The sequence below is a fragment of the Aulonocara stuartgranti genome (assembly GCF_965226115.1).
Source record: "Aulonocara stuartgranti genome assembly, chromosome: 20".
Classification (NCBI taxonomy): domain Eukaryota; kingdom Metazoa; phylum Chordata; class Actinopteri; order Cichliformes; family Cichlidae; genus Aulonocara; species Aulonocara stuartgranti.
This window is the reverse complement of record NC_138956.1, coordinates 20,808,999-20,829,642: the sequence shown is the minus strand read 5'-3', so window position 1 is coordinate 20,829,642 and position 20,644 is coordinate 20,808,999. Positions and strand designations below refer to the sequence as shown.

Below are 20,644 nucleotides of genomic sequence, written 5' to 3'. Positions count from 1 at the left end.
AGAAAATCATGCTCCAATTCACAGATAAAGCAAAGTTTGTTTGCATAGAACAGAAATAAATACAAGTCTGTGCTTTGATATATGCATTTACTTTAATGCAATCCACAATGCTTCAGCCAATACAAGACACAGCACGAATAGAGAAACTTCTAAATTTTCACTACTTAAATAATTAACTTTAACAACATATTTCTACCTGCTAAAGAGTCACGTTAAATACTTTGTTAAAGAAAGTTTTGAAGAATGAAGAACAGCAACATTTCAGATAAAACAACAAAGAGCTATGTGACATTTTTTTTGTGTAACTGGTCACAGAAATAACTTCTGAGATCTTGTGTCTGGAATAAATATACACGACAGAAAAAGCAGAAAGCAGACTAAAACATATAGAGAATTGAATATGTAAAATCAGAGACCTGATAAAACAGTCTGGCCAAGCATTTTAGGAAACGTGTTCCTTTACTGAAACCCAGAACAAGCAAACATATAAACAGAGTAATATGTGTTCATTTAATGCAGTTTATACTATTTATTCCAGAAGCTTATTTCAGTAACTTTAATATAATCTTATCAGAGTTAAACAGACACAGTGATTCTGCGTCATTTACAAACCCAAGCTGGCATGTTCGAAGACTGACTTCTGCTTTTTACTAATTGTAGAATTTGGGTCCAGGTGTGGCAGAGATGTCCTCATAGGGAGCGGTCTGACACAGGCGGAGGACTTCTTGTTTTTTCAGGACGAGGAAACAGAAGAAGGTGGTTGCAGCTTGCCAGCGACTGCTTCCTTCACAAATTCCCTGCAGGCTGAACGTGGGGTCTTTGCTGTCATACTGGCTCTGCTGCAAACACAAACACACACAGACAAGAGTTTAATTTCCTGTACATCACCCCTAATCCTCTCCCATCCCTCTCATTGTTAAATTCCTGTCCACGCTGACTACAGTTTCTGATATTCAGGGTTAAGTAGGGCATGGTGCAGAAAAACACAGTACAGGGTGTCCACATTTAAAATAAACTTATTAAGTAAAATTTGATTGTCAACTAATTTTGTTACTAAATGGCTGCGATCAGATGTGCTAACCAACAGACCAGCAGGTCCTTTCTTTTTGGTAAGTATAAACAAAACTTAATCCCTTTACATTTATGTATATGTTAATTTTCTCTTTTTAATGCATGGTGAAGTTACATTTCTGGATAGTAACAACTCAAATAAGTTTCAGAAAGAGAAACAGAGACGACCCCGGTATGCTAAGCTTTTTCTGGACTTTGCTACTCTCCTTTAGGTCAAGAAGATTTGTTCAGTTTTATTCTAATTAGTAAAAGGATACCGTTAAACAATTCTTGAATACAACATCTCCCTAAGGCCAACAATGATATCCAGAAGGTGGTGAGGTTATGTTATTGACATTGGGACAACTTTCATCTTGGAACCAGTATTCAAAAAAACCCCAAACCCTTTCCTAAACCTGGAAACTGGTTAGTGATTTCCTGGCAACCAAAGGTTGCTAGGGAAAAATGTGTTTTCTTCACATAGTTTCGAGTGGTTGTGGGAGGCTGCTCACACTCGCTAGATAAAATTGGTCGCAAAGAGGACGCCACACTCAAAACCTCCACGTGACTGATTTTGAACAATCAGATGTGCCCTATTTAGACCCTCAGTAGCAGGATCGCAGATGTCAAGCCAAGACTGTTAGCTGTCATTTACTCAACACTGAAATGTTTGCAGAGTAATCAGGATGTTGTTATCATATCTATACCATAACAGTCAGGTCTGAATTTTGTCTCGATCATGCGTTTTTCAGGAACCAAGTACTAATGTTAAGTCAGCTTATGTAACATCCAAACTGAAATTAAGTAGACCCCATGGGACAAACAACACTCCTGTGTCCTGAACATGCATTCTTCCCATCTATTTTAATTCCAGTTACATCCAAGATGGAGTAGCTGGTGCGACTTTAATTCTAATGTCCAACCATTTATTTTTAGAGTCTTACTTTTAGAGCGTTCAGAAGCTTCTGTGCTCGCCTGGTTATCCTCCTCTCCTCAAAGTCCTGGCTATTCAGCATAGACTGGAGGTAAGAAAGGCACCATATTTCAGTCAGTGATGCTGGGCACATCGCCAAGGCAGGGTGGGAAATGAACACCCGCCATCTGTCAAGTGTTAATAGATTGGAGCTCATCTACTGTATTAGCTATTTTCACACACAATCATCCATTATTAGTTCACTTTCATTCCACAGTTAAGGTCGGTGAGAAGCAGAGGTTGGCAGAGGACAGTTTCCTGCCCTGCTTCTATTTGTAACTGTTTGTGTCTGCAAGCACCTGAGTGTGGAGGGAAGTTGACTGCGTGCTGTGCTCCAAGTAAGGCGGGTGGACAAATATGGAGTCTTCAGATGGAAGTGATGGATGAGTAAGCTCTGACCTGTTTTCATCCTGGTAGAAAGAGCACAGATTATGAGCTATGGACAATGAAAAACAGTGAAAGCAGGGGAACTATAATAAATATATATATATATATTTTTTTTACATAACATGTTAATACTTACTTGTGTGAGCTGTGAGTAGCTCTCACGCTGGCTGTCGTTGACGTGATCGTGTTCAGTCAGCTCAGTGTTGTGTGTTTTTTCAGGATCAGCTGATAAATCCATGACACTGACTTCTGTAGTGAGGGCACTTCGTTCCCTCTGAGCTAAGGAGCAGGACAAAGCACATACATTAAAAACAATATAGCACCAAATCACAACAACTGTCACCTCAAGGCGCTTTATACTGTAAGGTAAAGACCCTACAATAATACAGAAACAACAACAACAAAAGAAATCTATGAGCAAGCACTTGAAAGCAGTGGGAAGGAAAAACTCAATTTCAACAAGAAGAAGCCTCTGGCAGAAACAAGCTCAGAGGAAAGATCATTTTATTATAATCTTTCCTACTTTCTCCACCATTCTTTTGTCTTTTTACCCTTCTGCCTCTCAGCTTTAACTTTGTTATATTACACATGTACTGTAATAACAGAAACAACACCATAGAAATGAATAAACAAACATAAAATACCTTTATGCTCTTCGTGGCGCATCTCCTCAACATCCTCACGTACACCACGGCGCTTCACTTGGAAAAAACTCCTAGCAAAAAGCTGGAAATGTAAAATGTGACATAACATTAATAGCAGGGATTCACCTTTGTCTATGCGCCAAAATGCAAAGTTTAATCAAAATCACCTCATAAAATCAAAAAGCCTTTACTTGATTTAAACTGGCTTATCTATTATCTTCCCATGCACCTCCAGAACGCCTCGAGCACGGCTGCTATTTTGAGACCACTTGGTGGAAGTCTCATTGTGTCCTCTCGCACTATATACATCAGCAATGAATGCTGGATCTCCTGCAGCGTGTCAAAATGAGAATCCTTTAACTGATTCTACATTTTGTGCAAGTGAAGCAACTCACAGGGAAGCAAATTTGGCAAGTGACAAGTTATGATTGCTTCAGTGTAGCCAAAAGTCTCTTGCGTTTGGATCAAACCGTGTATTTGCAGTAATCATTACAGCGTTTCCACCGTATGCCCTCCCTCAGATAACTCAGCGATTTTCAGATGAAGACAATCACCAGAAAACCCAACACAAGCTAAAGCAACGAGCATGTTGCCGGTCCCACTCGTGATGCTTTTGGTCTTTCGGGCTTTACCTGAAAACTAGTTTTAGCGATCGAATTCACTATCATTACCAAAAGTTACATTAGTTTAAAAGACAAATGAATGATTCCTCTGTAAATACGTTTAAAGCTTGTCGTGAAATTGCAGAGTGCTCAGCTTAAATAGCAGCGCTGGAAGCTGTCTGGAAGTGGACCAGAAAAGGTTTTTGAAGGCGAAAATCATTTATGTGACTCCCAGAAAAAACAGACAATAGTGGTGATATTATTGTGGGATTAATATTGTTGAGAATGTAGCAGGGTTTCACCTCCTTTATCTGGAGCGATAAAACAGTGGAACACGGCTGTGCAAAGAGTTTATCTGCACCTCCGCTCTCTTTCCACTGCATTAGCTGCACAGTGGGCGGGGCCATGTCCAAAGGAGTGACCAGATCTGAAAAGTCAGAAAGCTGCTTTCTGATGCATTCGTTGCTCAGCTCTTTAGTCTGATCCACCACCAACTTGCGTTTCCTCTTCCCCTTCTTCCTCTCAGAGTTTGCTGAAGAAAAACAGTTAACCATACAAGAGTTTATGTGAGAAAAAGAGTGGCATTTCAGCTGTTCTGATGTGAGTGGCTTTTGATTGGCATGCTTGGTGCTTACGAGTGATGGGCACAGGTTCGAGAGTAAAGGCCTCCTCATTAGCGAGCAGGGTGGTCTGATTCGCCATCGGGGTCTCTACTTCCATGGAATCCGTTCTGTTAGCATCTGCCAAACATATGGGCTCTGTTCAGAGCAAACACAGCTCTTTACTCTCTTAATGAACAACACAATTCCCTTGCGCTGCTGTACAATCAAGCGCATATCACTTGCAGCTGTTTAAATTAAATTGAAAATGTGATTTAAATAGCTAATGTAAAATACAGTCACAATGAAATATCACCTTGCTGATCATATAAAGGCGAGCTCGGCAGGTTTTCATTTTGTGGATTCTCCTGGATGAATTCTGTGGCCTCAGCATTATCACTGGACTGCGCCAGAAAATCTACAAAGTCAGTGGAGGAAAAAATAAAACATATAGTTAATATGTTTTAATTCCATTTTAATTCTGATATGTGAAAAAGCAAAAAAAGAGACCATCTGCAACCATACAACCATTCATTATTAAAAACTAAAAAGCAGATAGGAGCCATGCCGTGTCTCAAAGGCTATTTATTCTTTGTGTTACAGTTCAGATGTTGGATCCCTGAGAGAATACAGGAACATGAGTCCTGTCAAGGACCTGAAGGCCCAGACAGACCGTCTCCTCTCACAAACACCAAAGCTAATAGCAGATGTGAGCAATCCAGGTCAAACATTTCCGTTTATAACCAGGACAAGGATTGCAAACACCACTGGAAAAAGGAGAGCTTTGATTGAGTTTATAGCATATCCTGTGACATTTTACTCAATCACCTACTGCAAGAATGGTTTATACTCCTTTTTTGATCTGTATGCATTTGGTGACAAAACACCAATTTTTAATGGCCTGCTGAATACTGATATATTTGAAAGAATATTTTCTGGCATCACAACTTTACAGTAAAGGTAACACTAGAGTCAGTCAGTATCCCAGAGAGGGATCTGTTTTTAAATGTTCTTCTGGCTAAAAACTGACTGTAAACTGATCCTCATCAATTCACGTAAGACTACCGAGTAATCAGCACCTCCAAATCTGAGGAGTTTAAGTATCTCGGGGTCTTGTTCACGAGTGATGGGAGAAGGGAGCGGGAGATCGACAGACGGATTGGTGCAGCGGCTGCAGTGATGCGGACGCTGTACCGGTCTGTTCTGGTGAAGAGAGAGCTGAGTGTAAAAGTGAAGCTCTCAATTTACCGGTCGGTCTACGTCCCTAACCTCACCTATGGTCACGAGTGGTAGTGACCGAAAGAACGAGATTGCGAATACAAGCGGCGGAAATGGGCTTTCTCCGAAGGGTGGCTGGCCTCTCCCTTAGAGATAGGGTGAGAAGTTCAGCCATCCAGGAGGGGCTCAGAGTAGAGCAGCTGCTGCTCCACATCGAAAGGAGCCAGCTGAGGTGGTTCAGGCATCTGACAAGGATGCCCCCTGGGCGAGGTTTTCCGGGCATGTCCCACCGGGAGGAGGCCCCGGGGCAGATCCAGGACACCCTGGAGAAATTATATCTCTCGGCTGGCCTGGGAACGCTTTGGTGTTCCCCCGGATAAGCTGGAGGAGGTGGCTGGGGAGAGGGAGGTCTGGGCTTCTCTGCTTGGGCTGCTGCCCCCGCGACCCGGCCCCGGATAAGTGGAAGAAAATGGATGGATGGAATACCGAGTAAGTCAAATCCTCGGTCCTCATCCCCGAATGCATCTCCATGTTGAGCCAAGCTCTGGAAGCTCACATCCATCAATACATTATGATAACTTTGGCGCTCATCTCCTACAATCAACGACAAGTAAGGGAAGAAATGAATAATATTCTATGACAGAATGAAATCAGGCTCAACAGAAACAAAAACAATGACAACTCAACTTAAGCAAGAAAACAACTCAGCTCTTACCAATGTCTGCAAAGTTTAGAAAGTTATTTCCAAAGTCCTCTTTCAGAGTGATTTCCTCCAATCGACACTGGTTCAGTGAAAAGTGGTCCACAACATCTATGTCACTGGTGTGTGGACACAAACAGAATACTTATTCATCAGGTTTAAATAAATAACAAGTAATTAAATTATGTATGATTGCAGGGCAGCCTTACTTTAGGAAGTCAACACAGAATTATAACTTAGAAAATAGGTAAGTCCACAATCAGCCTTATATTTTTTTATATATTTTATATGAGCAATCCTTTTATTCATATCCTTTTATATTGACAAGCATGTCATAAAAATCAATTCTATAAATGACAGGTTAGACGTGTTGGAGAAGTGAGGAAAACAGTGCCTGGGGTCTGGAAGCTGGGGATCAAAGGTAGTGAAATCTTCGACCAAGGTAATCGCTTTTATTGTGGCCTCAAGCCCCTCCACCGGCAGATCTGTCTGACCTGGTGTATTATGAGAGAAAGAGCATGCAGGTAAATTAAGTTTTCACACCATAGGTTTGATGAAAGACTGTTTGCTGTGATCGTGTACATGAGAAAACCACAAATCAGCTCAAGTTCTTGGGGTTGAAAACGTTCCTTCTTAAAATATGTTGGTTAAGCACTTATGTCATAAATGGGATACGGTCTGTTACCACTTTAGATACATATAAGTGAAACTAATGCATTCTAACACATAGAGCATGTTTTCATAAATACTCCTTTCATGAATATTGCAATGTGCCATTTTTGTTGAAGCTTTTTGCTGCATTACAAATAAATGGCTAATATAAAATAAATGATTACATGGTTGGTTCAAAAACAAACAAAACAAACACACACAGTCTTATGTACCATACACTGTAACTTTAATAAACCCAGGATTAATTGTAGGATTGTTAGACTGGATTAATCGTATTAAAATCTGAATGAAATTTTTTTTACATGGCAGTTAATCAATTTCTGAAAACCATCCTTTCCTTATTATCAGCCGGTAAGACCATTTCCCACACCCATAAACATAAACTACTCTACACTCTTTTTATATTGCCAACACTTTACTCACTTTTAGTCACTTACAGTTATTTATTTACCTTTTAGTCACTTTAATTTTAAAACTGTGTATATACTGTATATTCTGTGTATTTATTATCTCACTCCTATTGCCTGTTTATGCCCTGTCCTCATCTTCAACATCACGCTGCTCTGTTGTATCTTAATTGCCCCTTGGGGATAAATAAAGTCTTTCTGATTCTGATCAGATTGTGAAATAAGTTTTGGTTCTGCTAAAATTCAGGTTTTAGCTTTATTTATTTACGAGGAACTGTCACATAAACTGTACAACAATAGCTGCTCCGATTAAAAATATTTTACGTTATTCTGAAAGAATTTAAATTATTTAACGCACACACAGACACACACGCGCACACACACAAACTTCAACAAGGCGGGGTTACCTGGCCTAAAAGCTGTTTTAATCTTAATCAGGGCATCGCTGCAGTCTGCAAGGAGATACTTTGCTTTTCTGGAGTAGATTCGAACCACACCAAGGAGCAGATGACCAGATGTCCGCAAACCAATTCTCACCTACAAAGAACACACAAACTGACGTCTCAGACTCACTCTTTATATAGTTAATATAAAAGATTAACTAAAACTAGCCATTAAAAAGCGTTTTAGTTATTTCAGGGATGAAATCATGATTATTTAACTCAAAGACTAAAAAAAAGTGTGTTTATTTAAACTTAAAAAAGTAGACACCTGACACTCATCTCCACCCTGCCTGTGCTCTGTATAAACCCAGAAAAGGGAAAGCAATAGTCTTTATCACTGTGGTTAAATTTGTTAAGAAAACTATTTGTTTAATAAGACTGGGATGTCTGATTGTGTTGTGTGTCAGCTGCCTTCACTGTAAAGTTTCACGTTCATATTGTGCTATCTACTTGCCCATGGGAAAATACCTCCTATACTCTAATAATTAAAAAGACAAAAAACAAAACAAAAAAAACAAACAAACCCCAAACTAAAAATAACATAAAAACCGAAATGAACCAAGCAAATCCACTTTAGGAACTGACTGAAACTAAACGGAAATTAAAACAGTTCAAATAGAATAGAATGGTCCTTTATTGTCATTGCTCAAGCACAACGAAAAATCATAAAGCTAATGTCAACATAAAACTATAATAACTGGCTTAAGTTATCCCATAATATGTGGTTATGGATATGCGCTTTGAAAACGTTTACCTTTGGTGAAATTATTTCTCTGATAGTTGTTTCCAGGTTGCATTCAAAAACATGGGCCTTTGTTAGCTTCTTTTCCCAGTGGGCTGCTAGCCAGATTTTGGCTAGTGATCCGCGCTTAGAAGTGAAGAGTTGTGTGTAGAACATCATGTTGGTAAGTTAGCTGTCACCTGTGAGGGAAATATCAATGTTTGTTTAATTATGTTTCACGTCTCGGCTGAATTTTCTCATGCTGATTTAGCTAAGTTTAGAAAATAGGTGTTTCCTTGACCGCTAACTAAGCCTGACTTCTACTGTCAATGTCCTCTAACGAAGTTAGCTAAGAGTTAGCTACGAAGCTGTAAGCCTATCAGAATTTTTTCAAGTGAGTTTAACTTCTACTGTTATCAGTACTGTTAAAAGCATAAAGGGGTTATAATAATAAATTTTACACAAGCGCAGTAAAGGCCCGATACAAACACAGCCGCCTACCTTAACTTTGAAAGTGCCGCCTTTTGACATTGAACAGCATAACACCGCCAGGGGTTATTCTGGCGCCATTTACGTCAATTAAAAAACAAACAACAACAGCCAGTTGATATAAATGGCCACAAATATTTTTTTTTTTTAAAAACTACTAACATTATAAAAGTACCTGTGGTATTAAAAAAAAACAAGAAATCACACATTTCACTATTCAAGCTTAAGTTGAAAAGAAATTCAGATATTTAAATAATTTTTAATCAATTATTCATAAGAATACTTATTAGAACAGCAAAAGAGTGCTTTCCATTAGTTATGTTCATTGTCATTAAAGTTAGTCTTCCTCTAACAATACTGGTCTCTAGCTGTCTAAGTAGTGCTCAAGGACTTTTGCAAAGTGCAACACAATTTCAATTTCAATTTTATTTATATAGCGTCAAATCACAACAAAAGTCGCCTCAAGGCGCTTCATAGATACAGAGAAAAACCCAACAATCATATGACCCCCTATGAGCAAGCACTTTGGCGACAGTGGGAAGGAAAAACTCCCTTTTAACAGGAAGAAACCTCCGGCAGAACCAGGCTCAGGGAGGGGCGGCCATCTGCTGCGACCGGTTGGGGTGAGAGAAGGAAGACAGGATAAAAGGCATGCTGTGGAAGAGAGACAGAGGTTAATAACAGATATGATTCAATGCAGAGAGGTCTGTTAATACATAGTGAGTGAGAAAGGTGACTGGAAAGGAAAAACTCAATGCATCATGGGAATCCCCCGGCAGCCTACGTCTATTGCAGCATAACTAAGGGAGGATTCAGGGTCACCTGGTCCAGCCCTAACTATATGCTTTAGCAAAAAGGAAAGTTTTAAGCCTAATCTTGAAAGTAGAGATAGTGTCTGTCTCCCGAATCCAAACTGGAAGCTGGTTCCACAGAAGAGGGGCCTGAAATCTGAAGGCTCTGCCTCCCATTCTACTTTTAAATACTCTAGGAACAACAAGTAGGCCTGCAGAGTGAGAGCGAAGTGCTCTAATAGGGTGATATGGTACTACAAGGTCATTAAGATAAGATGGGGCCTGATTATTTAAGACCTCGTATGTGAGGAGCAGGATTTTGAATTCCATCCATCTATCCAGAAAATATGGCCTATTTTCTTTTTCCTTTTTCGCTGCTCCCTTTAATAGTCGCCACAGATCATCTGAATCCATCTCACCCTAACCTAACATCCTTCTCTCCCAGGTAAACTAATCTACCTTAACTACCTCTACTCCTTGCAGCTTCACTCTGACACATCTCTCCCTGTCATTTGCACACATGTATTTTGTCTTATGTCTACTGACATTTATTCTTCTTCCCTCCAGGCTGTTTGCCAGTTGCTCCCTACTCTCACCATAGTTCACATTGTCATCTGCAAACGTCATACTCCATGGAGATCCCATATGTTAAGTACCTAAAGTACTCTTATGCCCCAATCACCACTACAATAAAGTTACCAAGACATACATATATGCAAGTACTCCATAAAACTGCCCACTCCCAATTCTCAACTTTTCCACCAGTCCCAGTTGAGAGTACTATTTAATATACAATATAATGTTTGATAATGTATGATAACAGCATGGAAACAACTCTTAATTTGTTATATGTAAGTACTTTCCTCAAGGAGAGCTTTAATCTACATAGAATAGAATAGAATAGAATAGTCCTTTATTGTCACTGTACATGTACAACAAAATTGTGGGTACTGCACACCAACTGTGCCAGAATAAAATATAAATAGTAGACAGCAGGGATAAATAGCAAACAGGAATCAATCAAGAGGGATATATATACAAAACAAGGGAATATATATAAATAATAGAAAGTCACACACTGGAGAACAAAATAGTCACAGAGTGCTTGGAGGTAGTGCAAAGAAAAGACTTGGTCTGAATAGAGTCCGTGTGTGAGTGGCCTGAGTGATAAGGTTACTCAAACATTGGCTCAGATTGGTGAGGTGCGTGTGCGTGGGGGGATAGTGTTTATTGACAGTCCGAATGGCCCAGGGGAAGAAGCTGTTTGTGAGTCTGGAGGTGTGGGACCAGATTGACCTGAGGCGCCAACCAGAAGGCAGTGATGGCCCTGGTTTTACTTAGACTTTAGGTAATGCTATGTTATACTGCTTCCAACTTCTACACTAAAATCTAAACTATTCTATTCTATGCTTAATTTATTTGCTAATGATTGAGGGGGCACAGTTTATGGATGCAGTTAAGATAAGCTACTTCATATTTTGTGCATATCTGAGTGACATCTGCTTAAGATGAAGACCTTATACATTTAGATCTGAAGAAAGAGATATTAATGGGAGAAAATCACAAAGTAAAAAAATGCAATTGTATTGATATAAAAAAAGATATAATTGGCCTACTGTTTGTCACATTTGACAGCATGACTCCTTTTTAGTTTTAGGTTGTCCATTTGTGCAAGAAAAGCACTAAATAACTGTTTTATGTTTCTGTTAAACTGATGTTTCTTAAAACTAAAGCACACTCAGAATCATGTAACAATTCAATTTTTTTTAATTTTTTTTTTACACATTAGCTAATGTTTTATGTCTTAAAGAAAACAGCTCACAAGCAATGCTTTTCAGAGGCTTCATGCCCCAGTGGGCTTAAATTCAGTGAGTCAAACTGGTTTGTCCTCAGACTCTTAACTTATTCATGTAAAAAAAGGAAAGTCATTTAAAAACCTATGTGATTATATAATTTCTCTCACTGACAGATGTTGTATTGAAAGAAAAAGTAACAAATTACTGCGATTACTGCTGTAAAGTCTGACAAGTTTCATTTCACACATGATCAGGTGTGGATTCTTAAAGCAGTCCATCATAAATGCTTCTCATGTGGTAATCTGATGTTTGGTGTTTCTACTTCTTCTACTTGTGTTTAAATCCTCAAAATGATTTAATATATTTTTGGTCCTAATGACCAGTGGACATGTGAAGGAAAAGCACGAGGGTGCAGCACGAGGTTGTCATACTGTATCTTATTTAGGAGTGCACAGACACACACAGGTGTTTTTAATTTTCTGGGCTGCATCCCAAACTGAATATTTTTTCCCTTTAATGCATACCACAGCTGCTCTTACAAAATATGTATTGCTGCATGCAGAATGCGTACAACTGGGATATACTCCATCATAACGGCACTTTGTACTTTGACAGTCATGCATTATGTGTAGCTGACACAGACAAAAAAACCCTCAAAAACATGCTGGCTTGCATTCTGCAAAAAGCGCCAGTATGCAGAAGCACATCTTAAAATGTAAACCTAAATACCAGTTTTGGAACGTACTGACGTACTGACTCTTTTGCCACAGTAACATTGTGGCTCAGTTTTTAGTGCTCACAGCAGAGTTCATGCTCAGGCAGCGGTCTTATCTGTGGAGTTTGCATGTGCTACCTGTTATCGTGTATGTTTTCCCCAGTTTCTCCTTCAAACACATGCGGGATGAAGGTTTGATCACCTGTTTCAGTTGGAGCTCATCCCCAGGCAATGGACAGTGTCTGCAGACATCCAGTATCTGCTTGGGATGTGTTAATGCAGTAATAAGTTTAAAAGTAATTTTATCCACCACTTATTTACAGCTACAGGATACATAAAGATGAATTTTATGGAATTATGGGTATTGGAAAAATAAAGATTATGCAGCTTAATGTTATTCCAATATATAGGAGGTTGAAGGAGGTGTTAGTCTTTATTTGCCACTTTGTCCTTAAGGTTTTCTGTTCCCTTGTTCTGTTCAACAAATTCAAGCATGAACTGCCTGTTTCAGATGTCCATCAGCATCAGCATTGACCTGATATGTTTATCTTCGACCGGGCGTTGGTCAGAGATAAAGATATAACACAGATAACACAAATATCTAGTCAGCCAATCACATGGCAGTAAATCACTGCATTTAGGCATGTAAGCATAGTGAAGACAACCTGCTAAAGTTCAGAGTGAGCATCAGAATGAGGACGAAAGATACTAGACTGTTGGAGCCAGATGGGGGGCTGAGCATTTTAAAAATTGCTGATCTATTGGCATGTTCCGCACAACCACTTTGAAGTCAAACAACTGCTCATTACAGCCAATGTATACCGGGGAGCTTCTCTGAACCCACAGCATGTCAAACTTTGAAACAGATGGGATTGGCTGCAGAAGACCACACTGGGTGCCCCTCCTGTCAACTAAAAACAGGAAACGAAGACTACACTTCGCAAAAGTTGACCAAATTTGGACAACAGAAGACTGGAAAAGTGTTGCCATGTATGATGAGTATCAGTTTCACTACAAAATGGGCAGAATTTGATGTAAACAACATGAAAGCTTGAAAGACTTGATTCAAACTGGTGGTGGTGGTTTAATGGTGTACCAGCTGAGCATCATTTAAATGTCACAGCCTTCCTGAGTGTTGTTGCTGACCATATCCATCACTTTATGAACAGTGTACAGATCATCTGATGGCTGCTTCCAGCAGGATAACATGCCAGTTTCAATCCACTTTTGGGATGTGGTGGAAGGGGAGATTAGCATCATGGATGTGCAGCTGACAAACCTGCAGCAACTGATGCTATCATCTCAATATGGACCAAAATCGGTGAGGAATCTTCCCAGCATTTCTATACCATGAAGAATTAGGGCAGTTTTGAAATAAGGCAAAATAAGGTCCAACCAGGTACTATCAATGTGCATCTAATGAAGTGGCCAGAAAGTGTGTATATTCCATTAATCAATAGACAGCACATTTGTTCCTCTGCTCTTTGTGGTTCAGTTTTTTATTTTCTTCCTTGTTTTTTCCCCCCTTTGATATGTGAAAATGTATTATTTCCCCCCAAAATTTATAATAATAATCATACACCTTTCTACAATATCTGTTTACATATAACTAAATGAAGGCTTATTGTCTTTCCACTGTCTTTCTGTTTGTATGCACTAGAGGGCACCAGCATGCTGGGAAAAACCAAGCAGAGCCACGGTGTCAAAGTTTGGGTTAGAATGTAACTTTCACCCTCTGTTGAAGATGAAATATAGTGAAACCTTACAAGAAGTGCACAGTAATTACTCACAGTCTATTGCAGACCTTAGTTGTAATGTTAAATCTTGCTGAGATGTAGTATTGCACCTAACACTAACTTTCATGTCTGGTTTTTCTGCTGAATAATCATTTTCAGGTCATTTGTTTTCTTTATATTTCTTTTCATTATTCTAATAAAAACATACTGTGTTTAATAAACGTATTTTATGTCAGCTTTTTAACATCACGTCCTGGATCTTAAACACTAATTTACTTAGAGAGTTACCGTAAATACTTTGTATGTGTATCGTAGAGTGCTAAATTTTGACCTCATTTTCCAAGATTTTAACTGATTTAAAATTCTACTTAAAATTTTTAAAAATAAATTAATTAAATAAAATGGACCTTTTCTGCTCATTTCCAGCACCAAATCTTTAGTCACTGTGCATGTGTTACGGTTCAAAATAATGAGTATTTATCTTATAAAGTTCATCCTTGTTTTGCATGAAGCAATTTTAGCTCCTCCAAATTAAATTATTATCTGATTGGATGCTGCTCATAAAGAGGAAGTGTGAATAACAGCTGGGTGGAACCGCTGCAGTCATAGTCAGAGATATTCTCCTGGATGACCGTGTTATGGATATTTGCTCTCCCTAACATCATATAGAGCCAAGAAAGAAAATAGGCTCCATATTAAGCAATTCATTGATCCAACAGAAATCTTAGCTGATAGACTGATTAATCAACTAATTGACTGAAAAATTAGTTCAGTGTTAGTAAAATATGTGATTCAGTGCACTATGATAACCAGATACATTTTAATTTACACAGGAGGTCACAGCCTGACATCAGGGTGATTCTGCCAGGTATGACTGTGGTTTTCCTCGACCAGAGGTAAGATGAAAGAGCCTAAACTCATAGAGGAGTTTTTAATCTCTCTCCTTTGTCTCTCATAGACCTGCCTTTCTCTCACATATCCATGTTTAAGAGCAAAAATCCTTCTTCTAGTGACCTTCAAGGCAGTGACGACTAGCAGAGAATTAAACCCGCCAAAATAAATTGTGTTTTGCACTAAAATGATGTCTTGAGTTGTCTGAGTGCACAAGAACAGTTGGTATGGGAAGTCATAGTCTGGGCTTTTAAGAGGAACAGACAAACTGAGGATAAGAGAGTTGGTGATGGAGATTGGGACTGAAAAGAGGAAATTCACATGAAGATAAGAGAAGCAGCGATTATTTCTGAAGTGGCTGTTGAATTGAAGCTTTATTTCATAATTGAGTGCTGTGCTGGGTAAACTTAGTCTTTAATGGTAAAACTGTGTACTCAGTAATAATCTCAATCATGTTTACCGATCAATTTCCATCTGGCTCTACAAACAGACTGCACGGACCAGAATGAAGAATCTCACATGATTAGTCTCAGTAATCAAAAAGGTAAATAATTGTTTTTATACACAGTTTCAAAAATGCACCCAGCTACAGTATGCACCCAAGTAGGACTATACTGCCAGTTTCTCTTAATGCGATGTGCCATATCAGTTATTTTTCTTTTAATTCCTCCTCTGGCTGTATCTCATTGCTTCCCTATATTGGTTGCCAGTGAAAGCTTATCCTACAGGCACTTTTTTTTTTCAAACTGGGGGAAAATAAATTACTTTGCATCTAAGTTGATCCTTCATGCATATTTTCTTGTGCTCCCTGTTGGGATTGCGGTTAAGATTTTCATTTCAGCTCAGTTTAGCAAAAATACAAGTACATCACTTTAGGTCATATGCCCTATAGATTTTACTTTTCATTACAGAGATGGGGCTTCCTATATGTTTTAAAACGCACATGCATGTAATCGTCATAGGAAAGGCAACCTCACAGTTGCAGCTTTGCTATCAATGTGAATTTTGATTTTTGATTAGCCTTCTCAGAAAGATTTCTCCTGAAATGTTGTGTGTGGCACACAAAGATGGTTGTTTCTCAAGTCCTAAAACCAAAGCTGTCCAAGGTTATCCTCATTCAGACCAATATTTATTCATTTATTTATGCCTTTTTCCCTTCCAGAAATGCCATATCCACTGCAGGACAAGCAGGACATTTGGATGATTTGGCTTCATTTTTCAAATCCAGCTTCTTCACAAAAACGCTAATGCAGTTCTCTAAAAACTGAGAGCAAATTTCATGCTCAACGCACACCATCTGTGGAATTTTAAACAGAGGTGTCTCCTATAATGTCAATAAACTGCTTTATGGAAAATTGCATTGGCAGTAAATTTGAACCTGCTGTGCTCCCAAGTTAATGAACACCCAGCAAAGCAGCTTCCTCACAGATAATTAAAGTGCTCGGAAAAAAAAAATTTAAGATTGCCTCATTCACAGAAAATAAGAGCTGATTTTAAACATTCCATTATAATCTCTGTTCTACGATCGTTTTCAGTAAAATTTGTGTTTACAATTTCCCCTCATGTTTTAAAGTGTTTTTATGAATAATTTGAAATTATTTCAATCTTTCTGAAATCTCACTTTCTGTCAGATGATGCAACTTTCTGTGCCCCCAAAACAATGCAATGATCCGTTTGTTTTTGTGTTTTTAGTAAATAATACTAAACAAGAACTTTTTTTATAATGAAATAAATACATACATGATACTTTTTAAACATATATACATACACATGATGTCACACAGCACAGGACCACATTATAAAAGAAACTAAAATTAAATCTAACATAGTTCTTTGTATTTTTGCATTGACATGGATGAAAAGACATCATCGTTGCTGTAAAGGAATCGCTTTTTTAACTAATGGATGTAAATGCATATTTTTAGCAGAAAATAAACTGCAAGACAAAATCTCTGTAAAGCAAAATAATTCTCAAGGACCTTCAGTCTTAACCATGGCCTACTTTGGAAATCTTTCTCTTTGTACTGATGTAAAATATTGCTGAAACTGATTTTCCTTGATTCCTAATCAGTCGATTGTTTAAATAGAATGATTTGAAATGACAGGTTATTAAGTTTTCTTAATAGCGTGGGTTCCCTTTAATATTGGTTTGCTAAGATCCAAATAAGAAGAGAAGCGAGGCCCCACAACTGAAATGGGAGTTTCTATAAACCAAAGGGAGTCACATGCAGTGCTTTTTATGAAATAAAAATCTAAACTTATGTACAAATTAATGTGGAACTATTTTGTTCTACAGTCTCTGTTTAGAAAATGACTGCAGGTTACATGCTGCACTGGAGCCCTGCAAGTACAGGCCTCTTGACTGAAGTGATCTTCTGCTTACAGCACTCTCTCTAACATTAAACCTCTCAAAGACCCTGCAGGCTGGACGAAGTGGGGAAATTTGGTTGTGTTGTTCATCTCAGAAAACTGCAGCTGCCAGTTTGATTTTATGTCTCAGTTACAGTACATCCCACTATTGACAAGGACAAAACATTAGATCAGACATTCACTCCTACAGGCGGTGAATACTTGATCATTTTAGGTTGAATACCCCTTTACGTACAGTATCACGGTCCTCAATGTAAAGAAACCTAAACAATCTTTTTCACAGTCCTTGACTGCAATACGTTCTTATTTAATGAATCATTTCAATGTAAGCAGCTATCTCCTGGAAGTTTTCAGTCTTTTGAATATGTGGCTTTACAGCTGAAGGGCCCATCCAAAGTTGTGTTTCTTAATGTTTACAGGCCTCCCAAATACTGCACAGACTTTTTTAATGACCTCAGTGAACTGCTGTCTGTGATCTGTGTTGATTTTGACTGTGTAATTATTGTTGGGGATTTTAACATTCATGTGGACAACCCTCAGGACAAAGGGACTAAAGACCTGAGTAACACTCTGGGCAAATTTGGGCTGACTCAGCATGTAACAGAGGCCACACATAATAGAGGACACACTCTTGACCTACTGATCTCCAAAGGCCTGAGCATTTCAAAGGTTACTGTGTCTGATGTGGGCCTGTCTGATCATTACTGTGTTTTCTTTGAAAGTAAAATCTCAGCCCACACAAATATATCAACAACAGTGATCACAAAACGGTGTATAACTGAACACAGTAGTGCAATTTTTAACCAGGTCTTCCCATTAACACCTGACCTGCCCAGAGGGTCAGTCAATGAGCTCGTCAATAGCTTCAATGCTAACATGTTAAATGTAATGGACACTATTGCTCCCATTAAGGTGAAGGTTATCTCTGGAAGGAAAAAGTCTCCATGGAGAAACTCCACACTGGTGAAAAAAGAAAAAAGAGAGTGTAGGAAAGCTGAGCGCAGATGGAGAAAAACAAACCTCCAGGTTCATTATGACATTTATAAAGAGAAACTTCACAATTATAATTTACAACTGAGGAATGCAAGGAGGTCCTACTTCTCTGACATCATCACTAAAAACAGCCATAATGCTCGGGTCTTATTTTCTACAGTTGACAGGCTAACAAACCCTCCTGTGTCAGTGGCAGCTGAACTTCATTCGACCATGGCCTGCAATGACTTTGCCAAATTCTTCACTGAAAAAATCCAAAAAATTAGACAAGCAACTGGTACATCAACAGCAGATCCAGGATATGTACTGTGTCCACCAAAAAACTGTTTAAACACCATGAAACAGTTTCAACCTATTAACAGCAAAGACCTGGAGGACATCTTAGGTCAACTGAACTCCTCCTCCTGCTGTTTAGATGTCCTGCCAACAAGTTTTTTCAAAAAGGTCTCAAAGACTTTAGAGTCAGACCTGTTACAGATCGTCAACTTTTCTTTATTATCAGGTGTGTTTCCAGAATCACTAAAAACTGCTGTAATCAAACCTATACTGAAAAAGGACAATCTTGACAAGACACAAATGAACAACTACAGGCCGATCTCAAATCTCCCGTTTTTAAGTAAGATCATTGAAAAAGCAGTTTCTCAACAGCTCAGTTACTTCTTAAAACAGAATAATTGCTATGATGCCTTCCAGTCAGGTTTTAGACAGAACCACAGCACTGAAACTGCTCTGACCAAAGTGTTTAATGACATATGTCTGAATACAGACAGTGGAAAAATGTCAGTCCTAGTTTTACTGGATCTCAGTGCAGCATTTGATACAGTTGACCACAACATATTACTCAAACGACTGGAGAACTGGACAGGTCTTTCAGGAACTGTACTAAACTGGTTCAAGACATACTTAGAAAACAGGAAATACTTTGTATCAATAGGTAACTTCACATCTGAGCAGACAAGTGTTTGTTTGTTCCATCTTGGGACCCCTTCTGTTTAACATCTACATGCTCCCACTGGCACAGATTATAAACAACAACAAAATAAACTATCACAGCTATGCAGATGACACACAAATATATATCACAATGTCACCAGGAGACCGAGGCCCTGTACAGGCTCTTGGTAAATGCATTGAGGAAATCAATGACTGGTTGTGCCACAATTTTCTCCAGCTAAACAAAAACAAAACTGAGGTAATAGTCTTTGGCGCCAAAGAAAAACGATTACAGGTCACCAGAGAACTTCAATCTATACATCTAAAAACCACAAACCAGGCGAGAAATTTGGGTGTAGTGATGGATGCAGACCTAAACTTAGAAAAACACATTAAGACAATAACAAAGTCAGCTTACTATCACCTCAAGAATATTTCAAGGATAAAAGATCTGATGTCTCAACAGGACCTGGAAAAACTAGTCCATGCATTCATCTTTAGTAGGCTTGATTACTGTAACAGCATCTTTACAGGTCTACCTAAAAAATCAGTCAGACAACTACAGCTCATTCAGAACTCTGCTGCTCGAGTCCTCACTAAGACCAAAAAAGTGGACCACATCAGTCCAGCTCTGAGGTCCTTACACTGGCTGCCTGTCCGTCAGAGGATAGACTTTAAAGTTCTGATGCTGGCCTATAAAGCTCTGAATGGTTTAGGACCAAAATACATCAATGACCTCCTGACCCAGTATGAACCATCCAGATCCCTCAGGTCATCTGGATCCGGTCTTTTATCAGTTCCCAGAGTCAGAACCAGACACGGAGAAGCTGCATTCAGCTTTTATGCTCCTTATATCTGGAACAAACTCCCAGAAAGCCTCAGATCAGCTGAAACACTCAGTTTATTTAAATCCAGGTTGAAGACTCACCTGTTCTCAGCTGCATTTGAATAAAGCACCAAATCCACACTTTAAGCTTAAATTTCAAAACTTACATTTAACTACTGATTTTATCTACTGTTCTGATTTTATCTGTTTTGATTTTATATACTGTTTTGTTTGTTTGTTTGTTTGTTAATTAGTTAGTTAGTTTATTTGCTTGTTTTAATCAATTTTAAATCATGCTTTTTATTTGTTCTTGTTTCTAATGTCTCTGTAAAGCACTTTGAATCACCTTGTTGTTGAATTGTGCTATACAAATAAACTTGCCTTGCCTTGCCTTGCCTTATAATATACTCAGTTGGCGCTGGTGGAATATTAAACATAGTTTATCCTCATGATGCACACTGAGGTACACATTTTCCTAATTAACCTTTAAGCTGGAGGGGGTTCTGCTGTCTCATTTTCTGCTCTCTTGGAATCCTGTTAAATTACTGCACATTTAAATGAAACAGGAAACAAGCTGACACAGAAGTAGACGTCAAGACATTGCAAGTATACTTTTTTGTGGCAAATCTTCCGAGAAGTTTTTGTATCATGTTTTCATTTCACAATGAAAGAGTCACTCAGAAAGGAT

The 20,644-nt window shown here is 38.6% G+C and overlaps 1 protein-coding gene and 1 long non-coding RNA gene across 6 annotated transcripts; one reads left to right on the top strand and one right to left on the bottom strand.

Annotated features, from left to right (window-relative positions):
• Window positions 1-71: 71 nt before the first annotated feature.
• rad21l1 (RAD21 cohesin complex component like 1) lies at window positions 72-9,004 on the bottom strand. Of its 3 annotated transcripts, XM_082518263.1 has the most exons (14): window positions 8,918-9,003; window positions 8,450-8,616; window positions 7,660-7,789; window positions 6,568-6,667; window positions 6,189-6,292; window positions 5,960-6,067; window positions 4,572-4,673; window positions 4,292-4,414; window positions 3,959-4,188; window positions 3,055-3,136; window positions 2,547-2,689; window positions 2,323-2,433; window positions 1,995-2,069; window positions 73-839 (listed from the first exon to the last, which is right to left on the bottom strand). In XM_082518263.1, exons 2-14 carry the CDS (start codon window positions 8,594-8,596, stop codon window positions 651-653), a joined length of 1,644 nt encoding a protein of 547 aa, XP_082374389.1. In that variant the 5' UTR covers window positions 8,597-8,616; window positions 8,918-9,003; the 3' UTR covers window positions 73-650. The 3 variants fall into 3 exon arrangements, with proteins under 3 accessions (XP_082374391.1, XP_082374389.1, XP_082374390.1); XM_082518265.1 differs by lacking the exon at window positions 4,292-4,414 and having other exon boundaries at window positions 72-839; window positions 8,918-9,004; XM_082518264.1 differs by lacking the exon at window positions 1,995-2,069.
• Window positions 9,005-9,070: 66 nt separating this feature from the next.
• On the top strand, window positions 9,071-20,541 carry LOC309696833. 3 transcript variants are annotated; one of them, XR_014273672.1, is made up of 7 exons: window positions 9,071-10,141; window positions 10,264-13,197; window positions 13,377-13,528; window positions 13,868-13,928; window positions 14,777-14,839; window positions 15,325-15,378; window positions 15,997-20,541. It is a non-coding gene; the product is annotated as an uncharacterized lncRNA (long non-coding RNA). The 3 variants fall into 3 exon arrangements; XR_014273671.1 differs by lacking the exon at window positions 13,868-13,928; XR_014273673.1 differs by lacking the exons at window positions 15,325-15,378; window positions 15,997-20,541 and adding an exon at window positions 14,902-15,027 and having other exon boundaries at window positions 14,777-14,811.
• The last annotated feature ends 103 nt before the right edge of the window (window positions 20,542-20,644 follow it).

What these genes read in the sequence shown, in the direction of transcription:
- rad21l1 (XM_082518263.1), bottom strand. Translation starts at nt 8,596, where the DNA reads ATGATGTTCTACACACAACTCTTCACTTCTAAGCGCGGATCACTAGCC. An exon ending in CCCCAGCTTCCAGACCCCAG is followed by an intron (nt 6,293 to 6,567) that starts GCACTGTTTTCC and finishes TCCACACACCAG; the next exon opens with TGACATAGATGTTGTGGACC. An exon ending in GCTACTCACAGCTCACACAA is followed by an intron (nt 2,434 to 2,546) that starts GTAAGTATTAAC and finishes TCTTTCTACCAG; the next exon opens with GATGAAAACAGGTCAGAGCT.